The 26,015-nt window shown below is 40.8% G+C and overlaps 2 protein-coding genes and 1 pseudogene across 2 annotated transcripts; 1 reads left to right on the forward strand and 2 right to left on the reverse strand.

Annotated features, from left to right (window-relative positions):
• Positions 1 to 855: 855 nt before the first annotated feature.
• Positions 856 to 2,823, reverse strand: LOC116126604 (pentatricopeptide repeat-containing protein At4g25270, chloroplastic-like). Its single transcript, XM_031412284.1, has one exon. The coding sequence runs from the start codon at positions 2,821 to 2,823 to the stop codon at positions 1,258 to 1,260; it is 1,566 nt and encodes a 521-aa protein (XP_031268144.1). The 3' UTR covers positions 856 to 1,257.
• Positions 2,824 to 5,353: 2,530 nt separating this feature from the next.
• Positions 5,354 to 7,755, reverse strand: LOC116126596 (UMP-CMP kinase-like). Its single transcript, XM_031412274.1, has 7 exons — positions 7,650 to 7,755; positions 7,116 to 7,233; positions 6,869 to 7,025; positions 6,414 to 6,494; positions 6,227 to 6,334; positions 5,872 to 5,934; positions 5,354 to 5,375 (listed from the first exon to the last, which is right to left on the reverse strand). The coding sequence occupies exons 1-7, from the start codon at positions 7,708 to 7,710 to the stop codon at positions 5,361 to 5,363; spliced, it is 603 nt and encodes a 200-aa protein (XP_031268134.1). The 5' UTR covers positions 7,711 to 7,755; the 3' UTR covers positions 5,354 to 5,360.
• Positions 7,756 to 13,079: 5,324 nt separating this feature from the next.
• Positions 13,080 to 14,793, forward strand: LOC116126550 (annotated as a pseudogene).
• The last annotated feature ends 11,222 nt before the right edge of the window (positions 14,794 to 26,015 follow it).

Raw genomic sequence — 26,015 nt, forward strand, 5'->3', positions numbered from 1 at the left:
TTGATGGGATGAAAATATCTATCCATTGTAGTTAAAAAAAAAAATTGATATAGAAGAAATAAAAAAATTAAAGAAAGAGAATTGGAATTTGGAAATATGAATTGAAAATTACAAAAACTAATAAAAATTAAAATGAGAGCAAATTGACAACAAAGAGAATAATTGAAAGATTTAATAGAGATTATAGAAAATAAGAAAATTTGAGATGTAAGAAAATATGAGAATTTAGACCCTATTTATAGAAAAGAAAATGACAAAAAAAACTCCTCCAACTACTATAAAACAACTATATTTCAAGGGTAAAAGGGGTATTTGCAAAAAAAAAAAAAAAAATTATTATTTAATTTTTTTCGTCCAACCTGGCGGGTTGATCGCTAGCTTGAAACAGCCAACCCATCGGGTTGAAAACTCCCAACTCGACGGGTTGGAAGGTTTTTTTAAAAAAATAAAAAAGTTAACCTGTCGGATTGACATATTGAAACCCGCCCCGCCCCGCCCGATCGACGGGGTATATAACCCGACCCGCCTTTTAGGCGGTCCGGATTGAACCCATCTTAATGAAAGTCGGGCTAGGGTTGACTCGCCTAACTCAGCCCATTTGTTCCACCTCTATACACAATCATTAAAGTACATATGTAACCACCACTAGATGACCTGATGATAAAAAAGCAAAAAGATCGAACATAGATTCTTGAATTCGAGTCCCCCAAGCACTAATAAAGGTGGTTACGCCAGAAATTTATTCGACTGTTAACTTCAGGGCCCCAGAAGATTAGTTGAGGTATACGCAAGCTGATCCGAATGCTCCTGGCTAACAAAAAAAAGCAGTACATACGCTACATATCCTTTTCGCTTTAATCTTTACATTACACATTTACACAATAATTTGCTCCCATTATTATTTTTTCTTCTACTTCAAGTCCATATGCATTCACTGAGTATTCCGTAGTTAATATTTTGACATTTCCAAGGCTTTCTAAGTTCTTGTACAATGGTACTCCTGTGAACAGCAGACAACCTGGTGAGTGGTGAGGCCTTGAGCAACTCACAACTTCCCCAGAATCCACTAAATGATCGATGGAGGAAGATAAAAAGTATAGTGGTGTTTCATCTATCCCATGGATATCAATAACCAGCAATATTTAAGTTTACCCCTTCTAACACAACTCATACTTCCTCTTCGATAAGCCAGAGATTTTAGGGCCAGTTTCGTTTCTCGCTTCTCAATATCAAAACATGACTCTACATGGCAGTCTACTATATCAATCCTCTGTCCAATAGCATTGTTTCCACTTCCGCTACATCCTCCAACCTATCTGCATTGCGATAAATCCTCATTAAAAGTTCGAAATTATGTTCATTATCAGGCTCCAAATCAAAAAGCTTTTGAGCAGCAATCTCCCCAATCTCGACATTCCCATGAAGATAGCAAGAGTATAATAATGCTCCCCACACAGTTGGACCAGCCTCAACCTCCATTTTCTCAACTATCATTGCATAAGCCTCGTCAATCATTCCTGCCCGTGCATACAGATTCACCATACATGCATAGTGTTGTGATCTTGGGCTAATTCCATACGTCTCTCTCATAATAGAAAACAATCTCTCTCCATCCTTCACCATACCTAAATGAGCACAAGCCGATAGTAACGACACAAATGTGATATTATCTGGCAAGACACCATCCTTCTCCATCTCCTCAAAATACATTAACACTTTAGGGTCCTTACGATGAGCAGAAACTATAGAATTCCATGATACAACATCTTTTTCAGGCATGTGACCAAATAACCAACTTGCTCGATCTAACTTTCCGCTATTAGAATATAAAACAATCAAAGAATTAGCAATAGACAAATTCCATTCAACTCCACGCCTAAGAATCCACCCATGAATTTGAACACCAATCTTTAATGACACATTAGCAAGAATGGCTGATATAGCCACTGAATCGGGTTCAAATCCATTTTGAACCATCCCACCGAATATATCCAATGCCTCAATTAAAAGCCCGTGACGAATATAACCAATCAACATTGAATTCCAAGAAATCAAGTCCTTGTCATCATTCTTGTCAAAAATTCTTCTAGCCTTAACGATGTCACCACATTTTGCATACATGTCAACAAGCGCATTAAGCACAAATCCATCATAACCAAATCCAAAACGTACCGAGCCACGGTGCACCGCCTCACCGACCTGAATTGACCCGAGTCCAGCGCAAGCTTTCAAAGCACGAGGGTACGTAAACTGGTCTGGTTCAATACCCTCTTCCTCCATTTGAAAGTAAAGCGCTATGGCATCTTCATATTGACCCAATTCGGCATATCCCGATATAAGCGAATTCCAAGGAAACGCAAATGAATTTCGCTTTGGCATTTGATCGAACAGTTGGTGAGCGTTATCTATATCGCCGCATGACGAGTATAACCTCAACAGTTTCGCTGAAACGCCGACGTTTTTGCGTAAAATGTATGTGGGTATGAGACTATGAAGCTTAATACCGTGATTAATGGATTTTAATTGGTAACATACTTCGAGTAGCGAAGAGAAGATTTCAGTGTCTATGGTAATGCCTTTCTGAATAGAGGTTTCGAGGTCTTTAATAAGGGTATCTAAGGCTTGAAGTTTATTTTGGGGTAATGGTTTGTGGGTGATTAGCAGTGGAGTTGGGGATGATTTTGGGTAAGAGGACAAGATGTTTTTCTTGTTTTTTAAAATTTGATTCTGTTTTTGTTGTTCTCGTATTCTGTTTTTCTTTCTTCTGGAAGCACAGTGGAGTGTTAGGGAAGAGCTGAAGCTTGGTGGTTGTAGAACACTCATTGTTTTTGGTTTAGGTTTTGGAGATGACCATATGGAGGGAACTCATCTTATTGGGTTTTGTATTATTATATTGAACCTTAACTATTTTTTTTTTCTCAATTCATAAGAACTTTTAAACAGTTTAATATATAGTAAGATAACTATTTGGAGGCGATCAGTTCAAAGAATGTTGGATTATTAGAAATGTTAGATTATTAGAAAGTTAAATTATCTTGAAGATTACTGAGAATTTTTAAGAAAATGTGTTTGGTTAATTAGTGAGTATATTATATTAATATGTTTGGTTGGAAGGAATAAATTGGTGGATATATTATTTAAATTATTGAATTGTCCTCTAATTAAATATTTATATTATATTATTTTTTAATATTGATTATTATTTGGATTATTATAACCCTTTTGCATTAAAAAACTTAGCAAAAACAACCTCATAATAAAAGTTTGGAAAATCAATAAAGCACCCCCACCAACCCAGCCACCGTAGGCTGCCGACAACTGGCAACCTAACGACGCACGGAAGGTAGGAAATGACCTCCGTGCGTCGTATGGCCATTTCCGGCCAGAGATCTAACCAGAAATGGTCAAACGTGACAGATCTGGCCTTTGACGGCCAGATCTGTCGATTTGACAGTCAACGGCCATATCGGTGCACAACGACCATTTTCGGCCTTCCGTGCGTCGTTCCGACTACGACGATGGTTGCCGATGACACGTGATAGGGGTGATGGCTTGAGTGAGCTGCAATTTGTTTTGAATTCAAAGGTAATTTTATCCAAAAAGTTAATTAATTGAGGTGAAATAGTAAAAATCATATTCATGTAAATAAATTTTAAAATAAAAGCATTATTGTCGTAAAATTTTATTAATAAGAGATAGAATTGTAACACAAAAAAGATTACCTTAGTAATCTTAGAATACCTAAGAAAATGGAGGTAATCAGATTACCTCCAATATTACCAACAGTAACTACTATTGGTATTTGAAAATTATCAGAATTTTATATTACTTGACAACCAATTTATATTACTTGACAACCAAACGTGGTAATCAAGTAATATAAGATGACATAACTCCAGTAATCCCACATTACCCCCAACCAAACGCCCCCTTTATGGTATTCTTCTTGGAGTTGAACTAAAGTTTTTTAAGTAGAATTTATACGAGTAGAACTTTTTTGAATCTTTTTTTTTTTTTTTTTTTAATCACTACGAGTGTCTAGATCGGCTTGCGTGCACCTCAACTAATACTTTGAAACCCTAAAACTACCGATCAAATAAGAATCCCAGTGGCCACCCTATTAGTGACTGGAGGGACTCGAATTCAATAATTCATATAACTTCCTTTGGCTCTCTTTTGAAAATTTTAATAATTGTTGATTCAGAAAATGTAAAAAATAAATCGATATTAATTTATTAAAAAGGGTTTAATATACAAGAATAGATCAAATCAAATTTGTAAAATTGAATAAAAATAGATCTGAAATTTCAACACAATAAGTAAATTCAAAAAGAGGTTACGTGATATGAATTCATGCAACCTCAATTCATATATCACCCAACTTCAACCAATTTTAACTCAACCTAAACTAGGATTCACTTGTAACGCCCTAAAACAAATCTGGCCAACACTCCACAAACACACACAACCCTTTTGACAACTTAGAGTAACACTTTTTATCTATTCTCAATCAACACAAACTCATTCTACTTGCAAACACAACAGAAATGAGATCACAAACAAGACAAGTCAAACCTGGAATTGAGATAAATGGTAACCAAAGGGACAAATAACTTACAAGAAAAATGACCAAGGATCATTCAAGCCTAAAGAAACTCCACCAGCTTGAAAGATTAATCCATCACCAAGTTTGGCCGAACTTGGGTAAAGGAATTCAAAGAGAAAACAATTCTCCAAGGCAAACACTATTCATGCAATATTCATTGACTCTTTCATATTATGAAAAAGTGGTCTTTAAATAGGCTTTACAAAACATAATAATTATCCTAACAAATATTACAATAAAATAAATAATTTAAACTTATTTATTAGATCCTTTAAATTTAATTAGATAAAAGATCGCCGTTAACTCTTTGTCATCCTCGATGTCTTATCTCCCTTGTCTTACAAAAAGAAATGAGAAAGAAAAAGAAATTGCATCATATGTGATATGATAATTGAATATTCGTGGTCATCAGTTGAATGATACGACTCAAACCACTCAGAATTTTTTGGCCTATGATATACCATAGATGGGGTTTAACTACAACAGGGCATGAGAGTCCCGGCAGAATATGCTACGTACATGTATCCTCATGAAGGAAAGGGCAGTAAACAGAGTTAAAAACAATTGCTGCCCTCTAGTCTGATAGATGTTTGTATCTACAAGTTCCCAGAATCCTTGCTGAGAATATCCACTCCTTAAGATAGTACTTGTGCAATTAATCATATGATGTTGGGGAAATGGGCACCGGTAACTCGCAAGAAATTACCTGAACTTTCCATGCTTTATGTTACTCTTGACTCAGTATGATTACAATTCATCCGATCAACTGCTGCAGAATAGAATCAGAGGCTTTTAAATATGGTTTTTACTAAACATGTGACGCGAACAAATCATTCAAAGACGAGAATGTGGCATAGACAAAAAGGGAATCACAAGCATTGAGATGAATGAATAGGTATGACACAAAGTGTTCTCATGGTTGGACTCACATACTCATGAGTAGGGGCTGGTGACCCCACTCAAGAATTTTTTCATATTAATTTGGTTTAATTTTTTTGCTTTGACCAAGTTATATATGTATTTATGTTTATAGATTTGACCCCACTTATCTAATTTTCTTCTATTTTATATTGTATTATTTTGAATTTGGACTCTCTAAAGTTAATTCCTCAGTCCGTCCTTGAGTGTTCTGGTATAATCACATCATCAACTACAAATATAAAAATTTTCACATCCAATGGAAGAAGTACATTTGGTTGACAAATGAAGCCATATTCTTAATAAAACAATAAGTAAAAGGTAAACATGAATGCCACGAGACATACCTTACCAGCAAAAATAGGGCGAACTTGTTCAAATATTTCATCGACTGTACCTACAGCATTGATCTGCATGCAAAACCTTCTTTCACTACAACTGAGGTATAATTTTCAAAATTTGAAGCTATTTTAGAAAAAGATCTCTATGAACTCAGGTGGACTGTGAGACAGAGAGGACACAGGTTAAGAGAGGGAATAAATGCAAATAAGAAAACCCAATCCACATCCTTGAACACTATGTCTGTTCTGACAGTCCAATTAAATTCATAAATAGGAATGAAAAAGCTGACAGGTTAAACTTTACTATAACTAATAAGCTAATAAAATTCTGACCCCCTATTCACTAATTACTAAATATTACCGTATAAAGTTTTCCCCTCTTTGAATAGTAATTGATAACAGGAAGATTTAATGCTTCAAACACTATGAGACGTTTCTTGATTGTAACTATGTTATCATCAACTCGACCCTGCAATTAAACAATATGTTATCTTAAAGAGTGGTATCAACAGAATATCTATACATGGAAAAATATAAGAGATAAGCACCTCGTTACGGTTCAGAACTCTTTTCACCATCTCTTCTTGAGGACAATCAAAGAAAATAACAAGATCTGGTTCTGCTCCAGTCTGCATCAGAAACAATATTGGTCATCTCATGCAAGTGTCCTTAAACAAATGATAAATATGGGTTCTTTTTACTGGTTTACTTGAACTTGTTTTCAGGATTATTACTGCGTAAGATCTCCCTATCAGGACCAATTTACTCTTATATCTCCTCAACCCCAACCACCCCACCCCCTTTTCTTTCTCTCGAGGCCACGTGTAGGAAGAATCTCATGACTTCACTAACAGGCTCATTGTACTCAACAAATGTAACAAACTTTATTAACCTTAATCCTGTCCATCATATGTATAGCCAAAATAAAGCCAATACAACAAACAATAAAACATAACTTTCTTCAGCCCATTTCATGAAAGAGGAAACAGAGAGAGGAACTCACAATATTCTCAAAAGCAATGCGATTCTCCTCAGTTCGTGGAAAACCATCAATGAGGAATCTACGGCTATCACTTGATTCCATCTCCTTTTGGATCAATTTGACAGTTACTTCTGATGGGACAATCTTTCCTTCCTTAATTGTGTTAAGAATCATGGCACTGAAATTGCAGTTCCATTTTCAGAGGATTCATAACTTTGAAGGTATCTATAATTGAACAATTCTCAATAATGGGAATGAGAATCATTACCCATATTCACTGTTAGAAGCTATTTCTCTCCTCAATAATTCTCCTGCACTTAGATGCTTGAATCCAAAATTGTTAACAATCTTAGCACATTGAGTACCTTTTCCACTACCAGGGCCACCTGAGAGCTTGGGAAGAAAAGTTTCTATCACATATACGCATCATAAATTTTATATTGAAGCATCAAAAAGTTTTGGAAGTAATATCTATGGAAATCTTCACATGGACATGCCTACTTTTAACATTTTTTTAAGTAACCAAAACTGATCAACGTTCTTTCAATCTGATCAGTCTTGAAAATTGATTTATCAAGATGTGAAAGATGTGAAGACCCACCTTAACAAAAATCAGGGAACAAGTTATCTAAATCCATACCTTCTTCTAGATATCCCAATATGCTTTAGTTGAGATTTAAGGAATGAGAACTTTAAACCATGAATTTGGTACCTTAAGAACATCAAAGTACTTTTTCATGACAGCATACAAAAAATTAATATGGGATCCTTTAATTAATCACTAATGATATACAATTATTACCTAAGACAAAAGTGATGAATGGAGCTTTTCCTTTTGAGAACAGTCCACCTTTTGCCTGCATCAAAATAAGGAGCACAATTAACACAATCCAGTTTAACAATTAAGTGCTCTTTATATATGCCCTGCATGATGGAGCAAAAGATTGTCAGTACATCCCACATCTATGGATGAGAGTCAACCACAGGAAAATAAGCAAATACTCGTTGAAAAAAATAATTCTCATAGTTCAACTTAAGTTTCAATTTGATGTTTGGAAACCTTATACTTTGTAACAGACTTATTGCAGGACATAAACATACTATATATAGACAGCAAACCCAATGTTGTATAACTGCCAAACCATAAAAGATTAAGTAATAATAAGGGATGTAGCACAACTAGAAATCCCCACATAGAGAATTGGTGATGCTGANCTCTCCAAACAACCAGGCACCTCACACCCTGCATTTATTGCCTCAAATGTCTCTTATGCCCTTTATATTGATAAACATGATTAATGGGAGGTCTATCAATAGCCCCCCCCATGAAGAGCCACCTTGTTCTCAAGGTGGAATTGGCGAAATTGCAGATTGATAACATCAAAAGCCTCCCACGATGCTTCAAAGGGAGCCAAATCCTTCCATTTTATAAGGACTTCTCGAGAGCCATCTAATAAAGTGTGGACTGCCAGTACTGATTCTGGGTGAACAAGGAGTTCCATTTCCTCGGTGAGGAAAGAGGGTAGGGGCTGGATGGGCACCGAGGGGTGCAGGCTACGTTTAAGTTGAGAAATGTGAAATCCTGGATGAATTTTTGCCGTAGCGGGCAGCTCTAACTTGTAAGCAAGCTGTCCAATCTTTTCTAAGATGGTAAAAGGGCCATAAAATCTCGAGCTTAGTTTCTATTCAATTTCTTGGTTAAGGATTTAAAACGATACGGTTGGAGCTTCAAATAGACCTGGTCCCCTGGTTGAAAACTATCATCCCGACAGCGCAGGTCAACTGTGCCCTTCATCTGTTCTTGAGCAACAACTAAGTTATGTTTCAATTCCTCAAAAATTGCATTGCGTGCAGCCATCTGCTGGTTCACTTCTTCCACAACAGAAGGATAATTAGTAAACTTCAGGAGATTGGGTGGATCCCTTCCATATAGGGCTTTGAAGGGGGTCATTTTTATGGAATTGTGATGGGTGGTATTGTACCAATATTCTGCCCAGGACAGCCACCTATGCCACTGTTTGGGCTGCGAACTACATAAGCAGCGTAGGTAAGTTTCCAAAGAGTGGTTGACCACCTCCGTCTGGCCATTAGTTTGAGGATGATATGCTGAGCTGAACTTCAACGAAGTGCCAGCAACCTTGAACAACTCCTGCCAAAACTGACTAAGAAAGACCCTATCTCTGTCCGAGACTATGGATTTGGGAAATCCATGGAGCTTCACAATAACAAAGATAAAAAGTATAGCAACATCTTTAGCGTTGTAGGGATGGCACAGGGGAATGAAATGTCCGTATTTAGTAAGCCTATCCACCACAACCATAATAGTATCCTGTCCTTTTGACTTTGGTAACCCACCAATGAAATCCATGCTGATATCTTCAAAAACTTGGGTTGGAATCGGTAAGGGCTGAAGTAAACCTGCTGGTTTGAGGGCAGAATACTTATTTAATTGGCAAATTGAGCACTGTTGGACATACCTTTGCACATCTTTCTTAATTCCAGCCCAAAACACTATATTCATCAGTTTCTTGTATGTTCTGAAAAAACCTGAATGGCCCCCTCTCGGGCTGCAGTGAAATTCGGCTAATAGTTTAAGAATGAATTTCGAATTTATGGGTAATACCAATCTGTTTTTGTAGACGAGACAGCCACGGCGAAAACCATAATGGGGATGGCTGGAAGGGTAAAAAAGAAGGTCTTGGATGATTGCTTGGAGCTTGGGGTCTTGTTGTGCCTCGGCAGCTAACTCATCAAATTCAGAAAATTGGATCACCGAAATGGCCTCCAATTCAGCACCCTCTCCTCGTCTTGATAATGCATCAGCTACCTGGTTTGAGCTACCAGGTTAGTAATGGATTTCAAAGGAAAGGCCGATGATCTTAGAAATCCACTTTTGTTGTTCGGGTGTCTTGGCACGTTGATCTATCAAGAACTGCAGGCTGCGCTGGTCAATTTAATGATAAATTTGCGGCCACTAAGGTAGTGACTCCACTTGTGGACAGCAAACACAATGGCCATCAGCTCTCTTTCGTATGCATGTCAGGACTGGTTGGAGAAGGCTTGGCTAATGAATGCGATGGGACGCTGATTCTGGACCAGGACAACACCAATCCCCTGGCCCGATGCGTCTGTGTGGACTTCAAAAGGCAAAGTGAAATCAGGTACTGCCAGACCAAGTACCTCAGTCATTGCAGCTTTAAGAGTTTCAAAAGCCTGCTGTGCTTGGTCAGTCCATGCAAAAGAATCCTTTCTCAGTAACTGTGTTAAGGCCTACGCGATTAAACCATAATTCTGCACAAAGCGGCGGTAGTAACTGGTTAAGCCCAGAAAACCCCGTAATCCTTTGATTGTGCATGGGACGTGCCAAGATAGCATTGAATCAATCTTTTGTGGGTCAGCCTCTACCCCTTTTGCTGAGATTAAATGACCCAAATACTCCAAACGTTGACGGGCAAATAGACACTTCTTGTAATTGATAACCAATTCGTGCTTGGTGAGAATCTGGAAGGTGTGTCGCATGTGCAGCAGATGGGTCTTCAAATCAAGGCTGTAAATCAGAATATCGTCAAAGAATACAAGTATAAACTTCCGCAAGACTGATATAAAAATAGTGTTCATTAAAGCTTGAAAAGTGGAAGGGGCATTGGTCAACCCGAAGGGCATGACCAGGAACTCATAGTGCCCTTCGTGGGTTCTAAATGCTGTTTTGGGGACGTCCTCTTCTTTAACCCGAATCTGGTGGTAACCTGATTTGAGGTCCAGTTTTGTAAAAATGGATGCCCTGATAGTTCGTCCAGCAGCTCATCAATTGAGGGAATTGGAAATTTGTCTGGAATAGTGATGTTATTAAGTGCCCGATAATCGACACAAAACCGCCAACTGCCATCCTTCTTTTTTACCAATAGAACCGGACTAGCAAAAGAACTTGTGCTGGGTTGTATAATACCTGCCATCAGCATCTCACCTACCAACCTTTCAATTTCATTTTTCTGGGTAAAGAACTATTTGTACGGGCGGATGTTGGGAGGTTTGGTATTGGTTTCTAAAACTATGGCGTGGTCAGTGGGTCTCTTGGGTGGGAGTGTAGTCGGCTGTTCAAACAGGTGGCTAAATCCATCAACAACTGCTGCGGTTGCTGGGTCCATGGGTTCCTCTGTTTCCTCTTCTTTAACACCAATGGAGCATAACTCAACCACATATCCTGCATCCTCTCTCTGGAAGGATTTCAGCATTGCCCTTAGTGATACCATTGTCTTGACTAACGATGGATCCCCTTGTAGAACCACCTTCTTCCCTTCACTGAAAAATTCCATTGTCAGATTTCTCCAATTTGCACAAACATCTCCCTGTGTACTAAGCCAAGAAATTCCTAGCACAACATTGGCCCCTCCTAACTCAAATGGAAAATAGTCCTAACACAATTCAATACTTTGCATTCGCAATGGCACTCCTCTCCAAATTCCCTCTCCTCTAACTGTAAATCTGTTTCCCACCATCACCCCAAAGGATTTACCTCTCTCCAATAGTAGCTCTAATTTTCACACCAATTCGTGCGAAATGAAATTGTGGGAAGCCCCACTGTCAACCAAAACAATCACCTCTGTACCTCCAATCACCCCTTTTAATTTTAGGGTTTTATCAGTGGTTACCCCTACGATTGAGTGCATCGATAGGGCCAATGGATTACCTTCGTCAGATATTTTCGAGGTGGGTTCAGGACTGCCGTCGTTGTTTTCTGCCCCGTCGTCATTAGTCACTAACAGTATCTGGATCGATTTGCTCCGACAGCGGTGATTTGGCCCATATTTCTCATCACAATGGAAACAGAGACCCTTTTCTCGTTTTTGTTGCAGCTCGACGTCGGACATTCGCCAGAAATTATCCCCGCGGAAGTTCTGCGTCGTCGCGTCGCTGCTTAATTTGTTTCTATGGTGAAATCGATTTGGGGAAAATTAGGGATTTAGATCTGTATTTCGCGATGGGTTAGTCCACTAATTTGGGTGACCGGGTTTCGGGTTTGGGCTTGGGGTGACCCGAGTGTAATAATCCAGTTTGTTTCCTTGGGCTTTAGTAAACCTGGCCCGATTTTTGTCTGAAACCCAATTTCGTTCCTCCACGCGATGGGCCTGATCCATCAAGGCAAACAGAGACGTGGGCTTCGTTAGGCGAATCTCAGCTCTTATTTCCTCCTCTAACCCATTTGCAAAAACCCCCATCAGAATGTCTTCTCCTACCTCACGCAAGGGTGCTGCGTGAGCTTCAAAATTTTCCCTGTACTCTGTCACTGTACCCATCTGCTTCAGAGCTACCAAAGCTTCATAGGCTGAGCCCTAAATGATGGTCTGAACCTCTCCACCACTGCAGTTTTAAAATCTATCCAAGAACCAATGGGTGCCTTAGACTCCACCCACTGATACCAGTTCAAGGCACGACCTTCCATACACACGGCGGCTGCCGCCACCTTTTCTTCCTCCCCATATTGATTCACCAAAAAATATCGGTCAGCTCTGAATGTCCATCCATAAGGATCTTCCCCGTTGAATATGGGTAGTTCCAACTTCTTCACCTTTGAGTTCTTTCCCTCCTTGTTCCTATCCACTCCCCTACTGTCACTACTGTTGGAAGCCTCACCGTTAGATTCTTTCCCCTTATCCCGGCTCATATTTGCATCCTTCTCCTCCTTAAACTTCATCCACTCACGAAGCTCTAGTAAATAGCCCTTAATACTCCCTAGTTCTTCCTTTACAGTTCCTATTTCCTTCTCGACGTTCCCCATTTCCTTTTCCAAACCTTCCATTCTGTTCTCCCTCTTCGATTTAACCATTACCCAACGAGGCTCTGATACCAATTTGTTAAGACTCCCTGCACTATCAACCAGCAAACACACAAGCAATCCCCAAAACAGAAAGTAATATACTCAATGAAGTCTCAACAAGATTATATTACTGAAAAATAGAAGAGTTGCCAACCATGTATAAAACACCAAACTGATAGATCCCAGCAATTCGAGGAGCTGGGAACCTTCCTCAATTACAATAGCCTAAAACTTTGATAATACTCCAGAACAGACCCCCTCTATTTAAACTATCTTCTTAACCACTTATTCTCTACTAACAACTTTGATTCCCCACTCACGTGACTGTAACAGACTCTCCAAACAACCAGGCACCTCACACCCTGCATTTATTGCCTCAAATGTCTCTTATGCCCTTTATATTGATAAACATGATTAATGGGAGGTCTATCAGTTACCCAGAAGCATTTTATTGAATATGTTGTAAGATCAATAAATTGTTAACATTGGATGGGCAATTATGGTGGCAGGATGGCATAACATGGCTGCTAAATTCCCCAACCGAATCTTTGGCATTCATTTTGGCAGATAATGGCTATGACGTGTGGATTGCCAACACTCGTGGGACTAAATACAGCAGCAAACACTAGTCACTTTCTCCCAGCGATCAGGTTCTCCTCATATTTTTACAAATTATTGTCCTTCATCACATCTTTTTGACTAAAAAATTGGTTCTTTGTATCTTCGCAGGCTTACTGGGAATGGTCATGGGATGAATTGGTGACGTATGATCTTACTTCTTTTGTCCAATTTGTGTACAACAATACAGGAAAGAAACTGCACTATGCTGGACATTCATTGGTGAATATCTGCACATTGTTGCTTCCAGTGTTGTTGGGAACTCTACTTATTTAACTCAAGAGATTTTCAGTACATAATTACTAATAGAGAAACCTTGTATTGTAGGGAACTTTGATGGCTTTTGCTTCCTTTTCCGAAAATAAGCTGTTGAACAAGATTAGATCAGCTGCTTTGCTAAGTCCAATTGCTCACTTGGCTCACGTGTTATCACCTCTTGCAAGAACTGTTTCTGAAATTTTTTTAGCGGAAGTAAGACGATAATTGAATTTCTATTATTTCAGGTTTCATTCTATATTGGATTAAAAACTGATATTTTCAAACTGTATGGTCTTTATAACAGGACATGTACTGGTTAGGCCTTCATGAATTTTCTCCAAGAGCGTAAGTTTACGCATTTTTTTTTTTCAACTAGCATCATGCTTGTGCAGTCGATAACTAGGTATTTTTTTCATGGTAACTATATTAGAGCCACTCGGAAAATATTATGGAATTGTCAACAAAACAATGCCCCAATTCTCTCACTTGGTGAACTTTGTTCCAAAATCCATGTTAATCTCTTCAGTTCTTTATAGTTTTTCATTTCTATGTGAACAGTAAGCCTGCAGTCCAACTTCTAGAATATTTCTGCTCTCAGCCAGGCATCAATTGCTCTGACTTGATGATTTATTTCACAGGTTTCTTCTTTCACTGTCCCAGGCTTGCTTATCACAACCTAGATATTGAAAATTTAATTTCCTACACAACCATTGAGCAAAGTTTTTTGTGTTGATAGGCCAAAATTGCTGCCTAAATTCCTCAACAGCAGATACGTTTCTTAAACATGAACCTCAGCCAACTGCCACAAAAAACATTATCCACCTGGCTCAGAGTAAGTCTCTTCCAACTTTTAAGCCAATAATATTATCATATTATGAGTGATCATCCTTTGAAATTATATGGGTGGTTCTGGTATTCTGACAGTGATTAGAACGGGAACAATAGCCATGTATGACTATGGTGCAGTTGACAACATGAATCACTATGGACAAAGTACTCCTCCACTGTACAACGTGACAAGTATTCCAAATGACTTTCCTCTTTTCATGAGCTATGGTGGGAAGGACTTGCTTTCGGATACAGATGATGTGAAGCTTTTGCTACAAAACCTCAAAAATCACAACGCCAATAAGTTGGTTGTACAATACATAAACAACTATGCTCATGCTGATTTTGTTTTTGGCTTCAATGCTAATCAACTTGTATACAATCCTCTAATGGCCTTTCTTGACCTGAACTGAATTTGAGAATTCTGTTTTTGACCTGTAGATGAATTAGTAAATTATAATAATACTATCTAGTTTCAGATTTTCACTCATATTGTGTAATTATCTCATTAACGGAATAAGATATGCCATGTCTTATAATCTCTTCCTTGAAACTGATGATCTGTGTAATTATACCCATCCTTTCGGCAATTATATTACTAGATTTTTACTGCTAACTCGTAGGTATTAAAAGAGTTCAATATGTCATTACATTGAAAGGTGTATATTCGACAGCGGTTTAGCCTGGCATCTGGCCCATTTAAAATTTGAATGTCTCAGTACCTTAGAATCAAAGCTACTTCAGACTATCACAAGAACTGAAGAAAGTAAAATTACCGCACCCCAATCTTTAAGAGGTTACTAAGGTAACCATAGTATTATGCCTGGAAAATCAAGGGCTGACGTGGGAAGTCACGTGATGAAGCGATTATGAGAGCAAGCGTCTGTCGGATGCCAGTGTACTATGCGAGCAAGCGTCTGTCGGATGCCGAGATGCGGTATCCGGAGATGGAGCGACTAGCCTTTGCTCTGCTGATCGCATCCAGAAAGCTGCGACCTTACTTCCACGCCCACACAATTCACGTAATGACTAATTATCCCCTCAGGCAGGTCCTCCAGAAACCAGAAGCCTCGGGTAAACTGCTCAAATGGGCCATGGAATTAAGCCAATTCGATCTGAAGTACAAGCCCAAGTCGACCATTAAGGGGCAAGCTGTTGCTGACTTCATCTCAGAATTTTCCTATCTCCTAAGCGAGCAACAGTGTAGCGAAGTCATGCAGGAAAGTATTCAAAACCTGTCGACCTGGAACCTCTACGTCGATGGGTCATCGAACAGGAAAAGAGCCGGTGCGGGTCTTCTCCTTGTAAGCCCCGAGGGGGCTCGAATTCATGGTATTCTCCGGTTCGGGTTTAAGGTGACCAACAATGAGACTGAGTATGAAGCCCTGCTCGCCGGGTTGCGACTTGCCAAAGAAATGGGCGCAACCGCGATTAATGTCTACAGCGACTCCATGCTGGTCGTCAACCAAATTTTAGGGGAATATCAAGCAAAGGAAGAAAACATGGTCCGCTACCTAAAAGAAGCTAAGACCGCTCTTGGGTCATTCAAACACTTTGAAATCACTCAGATTCCTAAAGATAGCAATTCTATAGCGGACGCCCTAGCAAAGATAGCCTCATCGTTGGATTCAGAGGCTCCAGATAACATTCCTGTTCGTTTCGTCGATGCTCCAACTATCAGCTCAGCCGAACAGGCCATAAATGTGACTTAACCGGATTCCTGGATGACTCCCATTTTCCAGTACCTCAAGGATGGGACCTTGCCAAGCGACAAGATCGAGGCAAGAGTCCTGCGAGCAAGATCTACTCATTACACACTCATCGGAGACCAATTGTACAGGAGAGGATTCAGTGCCCCTCTCCTCCGATGTGTAACCAGTGAAGAAGCAGACTACATCATGAAGGAAATTCACGAAGGGATCTGCGGCAATCACACAGCTGCTCGATCTCTTGCAAACAAGGTTGTTCATTAGGGTATTATTGGCCCCGGATCCAAGAAGATACGCACAATTTTGTCAAGAAATGTGACAAGTGCCAATGGTTCGCGAACATTCCACGAGCCCCCTCTCACGAGCTGATAACGATGTGTAGCCCCTGGCTATTTTCCATGTGGGGGATCGACCTTATCGGTCCCATGCCAGTCGGAAAAGGAGGGGTCAAGTATGCCATGGTCGCGGTAGATTATTTCACGAAATGGGTGGAAGCCGAACCGCTGGCCTCGATCATGACCAGAAAGCTGAAAGACTTCGTTTTCAAGAACATAGTGTGCCGCTACGAAATGCCCCACACCCTCATCTCGGATAATGGAAAGCAATTCGATAACGAAGAGTTCAAGCAGTTCTGCGATGAGCTGGGCATCCATAAAAAATTCGCCTCAGTCGCCAGATCAAGTAAAGAGATTTCCTCTGGATTTGGGTGGATACCTAAAAATTTTATTAGAGATAATAGTATAGATTTGTTGACATACTGATCCAAGTAAATTATTCTCTTCCATTTCTACCAAATTTGATATGTCCGGAGGGCTTCCTACTTCGACGAAATCTAAAAGATTGTCAAAAGTAGAAATGGATTCTGTAGTATTCGGGGGATTGACCACTGTGAGTGAAAGAGTCTCGGGAGCCAGTGACATTTCATTTGGTTGTTGTATGTTAGGTAGGATTTCTGGGGCCACCTCTTGAACATTACAATCTTGGTTGACTTGAGAGGATTCCCTCTTTTGACCACAAGCAAATGGCTAAGTTGAAGCTGTCAACAAGACCATCAAGCACACTCTAAAGGCCAAACTTGGGGCAGCCAAAGGAAATTGGGCTGACGATCTCTCCGAAGTCTTATGGGCATACAGAACAACTCCAAGAACCTCCACCTCAGAAACCCCTTTTTCGCTAGCCTATGGCTGCGAAGCAATGATTCCTGTAGAGGTGGGAACTGGTTCTCTTCGGAGAGACTTGTACGACGAGGTTGAAAACGAAGCACTTATGAGGGCAAGTCTGGATCTTGTTGAAGAGCATCGCAGCAAGGCTTCGCTAAGGATAGTAGCCTACCAGCAACGTGCGAAGAGGTTCTTTGATTCAAAGGTCAAGCGAAGAGACTTCCAGGTCGGAGACCTTGTGCTAAAAGAAGTTCTCCTTGGAACCAGGGAGCCAAGTGCAGGGGTACTAGGACCTAACTAGGAAGGTCCGTACCGGGTTGACAAGGTGATTGGATCGGGGACTTACCATCTCAAAAGGTTGAACGGTTCCAAAGTACCCCGAGCTTGGAATGCCGAGCACCTCCGGCCATACTATCAGTAATCCCGAACTCAGCTCTCAAATTAGTTTTGATTTTGTTAGTTCCCTCTTTGTTGTAAAGTATTATTCTGTTCGCTAAAACAGTTCGCATTTATTCTGTTCGCTTGTAACAATTCGCATGTAATATTGCCTATGTAAAACTGAATTGTAAACTGCAGTTATGTATGATAAAGCGAACAACAATTAAAAGCAAAATGTATTTTCATTTATTTACAACAAAAATTAAGACCCTATTCCAATGGAGTCGGTCTCATTGCACTATGGCTAGTCGGGGGGATCCTTCGGAGCAAGACCCGAACCCTCTGCCTGGTCGGATCTTTGGATGGCCGTCGCTGCTTGATCATCTTCCTCCGCCAAGATTCGCAAGGTCTCCTGCCACCCCTCTAGGAGGTCGGAAATATCCAGATCTGGGTTCTTTGGTCGCAGGGTATAAATGGACCTAATTGCCCAGTCGGCGGCCTTATCCTCGATCTCCTCTGACTGGATCCGCATTTCTTCAATCAATGAAGCAATTTTTTCCCGACTCTGTTGGAGTTCAGCCTCGAGAGCTAGCCTTTCCTTTTCGGAGGCCTCCCTTTCTTGTTCAGCTCGCTGAGCCCATATGGAGGTCGTCTAGAGCTCCTGGTCCTTTTCTCCGACCTCCTTAGAGAGCCTAGCGGTTGTCCTCTGAAGCTCCTTTACTTCCTCTGCACGTCTTTCAAGCTCCACCTTTTAGAAGTCCACTGTCCGCAAAGCGGCATCCTTTTGGTTCAAGTACCTGTTCGCCGCTTCGAATGCTTGTGTTCTTTCTGCTTCGACGGTCTCCAGGCTCTGTTTGAGCTTCGCGACCTCCTCCTTTAGATCACTTGCCCCCTTCGCGGCCCCCAGCCGAGTCTTCTCCATGGACATCCTCATCGCAAGCAAAGCCTGCGAGCAAGAAGTGAATTAGAGTGAAAACGGCGGACAAACTTTAAGAACAGTTCGTTTACCTTGCTTAGATGCTGGAACGACGTGGTCATCAGGTCATCGCCCGTATCGGCGAATTCATCGTATGACTCCGATAGCCCACACTCAAGCAAAGAATAGACTATCGGCTGCAGGTATTCGGGCAGGCTCCCCAACGAGTCCAGCACTGGTGTGCCCTTCGCCTTGTCGGCAGCAATCGTCTCGTCCGCGGGTTCCTTGCCCGACCTCCTTCTTGAGTCTTGTCGCGACCTTAAGGGTTCTTCCTCAGATTCGGTCTCTGACTCGTCGACCTGAATCTGCTTCCTTTTCTTCGACCTCTGGGCCGGAGCCTTCCGCCTCGGGCGAGCAGGTGGTGGCTGGGCAACCTGTTCTGTCCTGGTTGTCTCTTGCTCAGGACGAGGCTGGGAAGGAGCGGCTGTTCGCACCAGTTGTGTCGTCATGGGGCGAGCAACTTCGGCCGCCCTTTCTCTCCTCGATCGAGGGAAGATGAACGGTGCTCGCCGGGGCTGCTCGGACTCTTTTGAAGGCATGGTCGCTGCATGCAAGTACATTAGTAACTAGACAAAAGTTATTCTACGACCAGAAGGGAATCAGTGTAACTTACCTTCTGGGGGCTCCAAAGACGCGTTGTTACTAATGAAACTGTACTTCCGCAAGTTTGCAGTCTTCATGAGCTTCCTCACGTCCCGACTTTCTGCAGGAAGGACTCCAAATGACACGAGCCTGTCTGGGTCAGCGAGCAGGTCTTGGCTGGTCGTCTTGTTAACTGCAAAAGAAGGCAGGTCGTTATAATAAAGGAAGCGAACAGACAATGAACCTAGTGAATAAGAACCTACTTGGTTTCTAAAAGCGGCAGTAGCCGTCATAGCAGAAAAAGAAGAACTTTGTCTTGTAGGCTCCCGCGTTGCTGGAATAGCTATGTATCCCTTCGGCGATGGTAGGTCGCTGGGACAAGTAATAGGAATCCTTGTCCTTACTCTTTTTAAGATAATAGGCGATGCTGAGCTCCACCGCCGTTAGCTCGCCCAAGCCATTCTCGCGGCACGCGATGTATATCGCGACGATGATGACATACGCTTTGGCGTCAACTGCATTGGTGCGATCCCGAAGTGATCCAGGACCGACCTAATGAAAGGATGGAGAGGAATCATCCCTCCACCCTTGAAGATCTCTTCGGAGATCGCAGCTAGGCCATCGGAAGGATGCTGCGACGACTGAGTGTTGTCGAGGAACACTCTTAGCGGACGTCGAACTGTCTTTGTATCCTATCGAACTCTTCTCGGGTGAGAACCGAGAAGACATCAAGGGATGCGTCCGCGGGAATGTCCTGCGAAGACGAACTGGCTCCTTCCTCGGGTCTGGACGTTGACGGTTCCATTCCAGAGTCTGCAACATTGACAGACAGGTTTTAGCCATCGCATGTTGTCCCACACAGCGGCATGGGACAAATTCCTTAAACCCTAACAGTAACCCGAGCTGCCACCCACGGCTCGAATCCAACGACAGCGTCGCGTCTCTGATGAAACACCAAGAGACCCAACGCCATTGCCCACCAACCAAACACAAAAAAAAAAAAAAAAAAGAGAGAGGAAGAAGGAAAAGGACCTTACCTTCTGGGGCGCGTGACCGAGGACGGATCTTGTTTTGGATATTGGAGAGATGCCAATCAGAAAAGAAGAGCTTCCGGTTTGCAAAGATTTTTCGCTCGAGGCAGAAGGGATTCTGGTGGCATCATCTGAAAAATTTGGGCTTTTATATGGACTGTGAATCGACGGTTACCACCCCTCGGAATCGAAACGACAGCCTTCTCTCTCTCTGCATTAAATGCGCCCCACGTCGCATTCAATGTTATGATGAGGGTCATCGTTTCCAATGTGTCGTGCAATTAATGCTGTCAAAACAACGCCGGGTCAGCACACAATGCATTTAATGCGCCTGCCAGACGCTTTAACACGTGCAGAGTGCTGACAGTGCGGAAACAGGCTCATTGAATCTCCAACCCTAAGGCACGGTAAGAAACGTCTGATGAATCCAGGTCGCTAGGATGATGATTGTCAGGTCGTTTGGGCAAAGATTGTGCAAGGTCGTGTTCACAAAAGGCCCTGTCCTGAGCTTCTTCCATTCAGGTCGAAATTACCAGAACCTCCAATCGCGGCATGACTTAGTTTCCAAGGTTCGATCCTCAAACCTTAAAAACTAGGGGACTTCTGTTATGCCTGGGAAATCAAGGGCTGACGTGGGAAGTCACGTGATGAAGTATGACCTGCTCCCATCAGAACGGTAAGCGCACGTCAGGCCTGCCAGACGCTATGGAGCTCCCACGTGTCCATTTCCCTGCTTCAAATCGCGTGAAATCAGCTTGGGACGTGGGCAATGTGACGTAAAGCCGGATTATGTCCTGACATTCACACCAACCCATGGATTTAATGATGATTACATGCATTCATCTCGTTATAAAAAGAGGAAGACCCCTTCATTAAGGGGATTCGGCCATTTTACACTTGAACTCTCTCTCTCTTGNTTTAGCTTACGTATACCTCGACTAATCTTCTAATCCCGAACAAGACTTTCAAAATAGGACAAACCTTACGATCCGTGGTCAACAATATTAACAATTGTTCTTGTGATTCGAAATTGAGATCACAAGGGAAGCAAACCCTTTGACCCCAAGCCTTTACCACTCAGTCAACCCATTGTTGGTTCCGTCCTCGACATTTCCATAAACAGCTTAACAGCCTCATCGATTTGGAAGGTTTGAACATAAGCTGCAATCATAGCATTCCAAGAAACAACATTTCTACTAGGCATCTTGTCAAATAGTCTCGTAGGCTTCAAGATATTACCACTTCGTTCTGTAAAAGCCTAATATGTTTAAACATCACATTAACTTCAAATTCTCTCTCCTTTTTTGTCATATACTTATATTCAATTTCCACACACCCAAATTCACATTTTGTATCATTACATACACATTGCATTACACGCACTTATATCCCATTTACTCATTACTTAACACATAACTTGCATAAAATTATTCAATATCCAACAACACACAAAATTGCATACACACTCATTACATCTCATTACTTTTTGCATACACATTACTTCTCCCAATACAACGTATCTCTACAGGTGTTCAAAAAAATGCAAAAACCTACTGAAAAACCGATTCGGTTTTGGTTCACAGAAATACAAAAACTAATTTTGCGGTTCGGTTACCGACTTACGGGATTATGGGAACGAGTTAACTGAAAACTGGTTTATTGTAAAAATAATAAATTATAAAACTAGTTTAAATCAGGAAAAAATCAAACTAAGAATTAAGTTTAAGGAAAAGCCGGTTCGAAACCGATTAACCAATTTTTACTAACCGGTTTTCCGATTAACCGAAAAATCGGTTTTCCCCTTAACCGGTTTGGTTTTGGTTCAAAAATCGGTTAGTCAGTTCAGAAATTGATTAACTGGTTCGGTTAACCGTTTATGAATACCCTTACATATCTCCCATTTTTTGTCATCAAGCAAAAATAAAGGGGCCACATTCAACCATAAGCCATTTCCATAATATGATGAATAGAAATAATAAGTACAATTCATATCACAAATCAGAATTCATAAGCCATTTCTCAAATTGTAAAGTAAAAAGATAAGTTTCAAAAATCTGGAAAAACGAGAACAAGACTCTGAAAAACTGAAAAATATACACTAAGACTCCACTGGAGGTGGAGGATAATGGGATGAAGATGCAGTAAAGCGCTGGAACTAATCTAAAAAACTATCAATCAGAGCATCAAGAGTCTGGAACCGCTCGTCAAATTGCTCAAATCGTCGCTCGATCCTTTCAAACCCATGATCAAGTCTGGAAGAAATAGAACCAAGCTGATCTAATATGATGGTCCATCTTCGGATCTGGTTCTCTTTCCTCTTGCGGTACAGGATGTCGGCTCATCCTGTCTTACAGATTCTGCTTCTTGACCGGGTGCTCCTTCTTCCTCTTCTACTGGAACCATTTCTCATTCTTTATTCCTATTTTGCCTGATCACTCCCATCTTGTGCAGAGAAGTGGCATTCAATCTAACCATTCACCTAAATCCTGAGGAGTCACAATGTGTTCATGATTTTTCAACCTAAATGACATAGTGTATGGGGGATAATCAACACCACCATGCTCCATCACATCCAAACTACTGAAAAATTCGTAAATCAAGTGACTAAAACCATCGGATTTGATTCCTATAAGTGCATTCCATCTTAAACTAACAATCCATGCCCTAATTATATCCTTTAAACCTAAAAGATTCAAAATTGCTCAATCAAAAGTCTTTCCAAGAAAGATACCACTTTTCTCCATCATTTTGAACTTCTTCTCGTGCTCATTGTCTCTGAATTCCACACCATTTGGACCAAAGAGGTTTTCCATGCGTGAAGCTCGCGGGTGTGAGGAACCACCAGCAACTGATTTTGTTCTAACCATATTTTCGGTGATTTTGGAGATTCAGGAGTGATTGGAAGGTGTTATGCAAACAACCTATAATGCAAACTGGAACGAACAAGAAACCAGACAGAACCACAATCAACAACACAAAACTTTACCGTGGTTCACTTGCCCGATTTGAGCAAGCTACATCCACGTTGAACTCTGGAAAGAGAGTTCGCTGCACTATGATTAACGAACAACCAATATCAGTCTCGATTACAACAGAAAAGACTCTCCAAGAAACCCAGATCGAACAACACCTTCTTAACCCGTAATCTGCCCTAGGACTTCTCTAACCTGGAAATCCCTATATCAAGAACACAGCAGTTCTTTCCCTTGATGATTAACCCCAAATCACTCAAGAACTCACAGATTACACAGAAGAATCAAACCAAAGAACGAACCCTGGTTTTCTAAAGGAAAAACGAAAACTGCTCTAAACTTTTTCGATCTACTGTTACAACATGAAACTCTGAACCTTTTATAGTGTTGACTTCAGGCTTGATCTCAGCCGTTGGCTTTCCTTCTGAATTTGCAGTCAGGATCATTCATGGGCTGTCTCAAAACGACACCGTTCCATTTAACTCAGTACGACGCCGTTTCAGCATTCACTCACAACAGAAGGTTTTGTATTGATTTTGGAGAGTTTCAGCATGATTTTGGGTGTGTTTGAGTGTGATTTAGCTCTAATCATATTTGAGTGAGAAATCGAGAGAAAATCGCGGAGGAAGGGTCGCGCGCGGATAAAAAAAGAAGAAAAGACTCACACAAGCTTGTATATAAATCGAGGAATGGGCGTTCTTGAAACTGGAACGGGCGTTTCAGGAAATTGGGGATTTTGCACGTAACCGAAACGACTGTTACAGGAAATGGAACGGCCGGTACAGACAGGAACGACCAGTACAGGAGATGGCAGAATTCTTGTGGCTGCCCTCCTGGCAACTGTTTTCATTATTATCTTCACAACTTCATCTGATTTTAGCACCATCAATGCAGTATGTTTCTGATCCTTTAATACCATTCATTGCGCTTTTAGCACCCAAAATTCTGTTAAAAATTCTGTATTACAACTGATTTTCTTCCAATGCTTTTCTTAAGAAGAATTCTGCTTTCTTTGTTATGGGTACTGAAAATGGCCCTTTCTTTGTATCTTGACACATCTTTCTTTGCATCGTAACGCTAACTTTTTCATTACATTTCCAGTTTCTCCCGCCATGAAACAAGAGTGACTCATGTCTTAGTCACTGAAGGTGCTGGCTATATAGGCTCTCATGGGAGCGGTATATTTCATTCTGGAAGAAGCTTTCTCAGTCATTGAAAACAATTTCAATAAATATGTCTCTATGTTTCATTAATTAAAAAACTGTTGCTTACGGCAACAGGATAATCTTTCCAGAGGCAATATGGGTGCTGTTAAAATTCTCCAAAAGCTATTTCCAGAGCCCGGACGTCTTCAGTTCATCTATGCTGATCTTGGAGATGCAAAATCGGTACTAAACAACATTAATCTACTATTTTTGTTAATGCTTGGTGCGCCTGTACGAAACTGTATAGAGATACATATTTGACTTCTAGTTTCTTTAAGAAATATTTCAGGTCAACAAAAATCTTTGCAGAAAATGCATTTTATGCTGTGATCCATTTTGCAGCGATTGCTTATGTTGGTGAAAGTACACTTGAACCTCTTAGGTGTTACTTAGATGAAAGTGATGCAATTCTCTGAACCGATTGGCTGAATTCGAATTCACAACTGATTATCCACCTTCTCTGTTTAGAATATACGGGTAGGTTTGCCTGGTTGTTCGGCTGGCATGCAGTAGTTTAAACTTTAAATAGTATGTGGCCGCCTTGCTGGTAGAGTGGGCAAAAAACCCGGGCCCTGGGGAGGGGTGGTCAGGCCCAGGCCCAGGCTTGGGACGGGTTAATTTTAGAATACCCTTTACCAAATAATCAAAACTCAAAAATAACCAAAACCCCCTATAATATATGAAATCTATTAAAATTTGACAAATTACCCCCCGATAAATTATAAAACCCCCTTACATAATTATATATTACTCCAAATATATAAAAAAAATTAAGGGGCTAAATAGATATTTATCATGCCTACATAGGACCAGCCCCAAGGCCGATCCTATACAGGTCGTGCTCGGGCCTAGGACAGGTCTGGACCCTCACAAAAGTGACAGGCCTAGGACCTATCCCAGCCAATTTAGACCCAATCGCTCAGGGATTGGTCCCAAATTGAGACCGATCCTTGAGGGCCCAGGCTTGGGATCGCCCGGGCGCAACTTTACCCCCCTCTACTTCAGGACATTTTGCGTGTTGATAATTAGGATGCTTATAAGCTTATTATATAATTGCGTAAGTTAGGGGCACTTACTCAATTTGTCCCCTAGAAAAGTTTTGATATTTTTTATGCCAATCTCATATGAATTTTGTTCTTTGAGTGAGACTATGTATCATCTTATTTATAAAATATAGCTTTTTCCTTTTCCAACAATATTATTACTTCGTCCCGAAAAGTAAAAGAACCCTAGTTTCTCTTCCATAGCCACCAAAGCTCCTAAAAACTCTTAAGAATGATTTTCTAAAGATCTATACCCTAAGTTTTAACTCTTAAAAATGTTTTTTTTTTTTTTTTTCAAACACTACCCAGGAGTGTTCATCATCTAAGTCTACCAAACACCATGACTACAATTACTATAAAAACTAAGTTTTTGATAGAAATGAAAAAAAGAAAAAAGGGAAAAAATTTCTTTACCTCTCAGTTGCTGGGAATGGATTCTCTGTCGTAGTGTTAAGTGCGCATTAACCAGGAAGAGGATGAACTGATTTTTTGAGTCTGAAAACGTTGTTTTCTCTTTAAAGATTCAAGTTCTCTGAAAAATTTGGAATGGGTTTAGGGTTTTATAAGGTGGAAGACGACGCTTGGTCTCTTTT

This window comes from Pistacia vera, unplaced genomic scaffold, assembly GCF_008641045.1.
Source record: "Pistacia vera cultivar Batoury unplaced genomic scaffold, PisVer_v2 Contig180, whole genome shotgun sequence".
Classification (NCBI taxonomy): domain Eukaryota; kingdom Viridiplantae; phylum Streptophyta; class Magnoliopsida; order Sapindales; family Anacardiaceae; genus Pistacia; species Pistacia vera.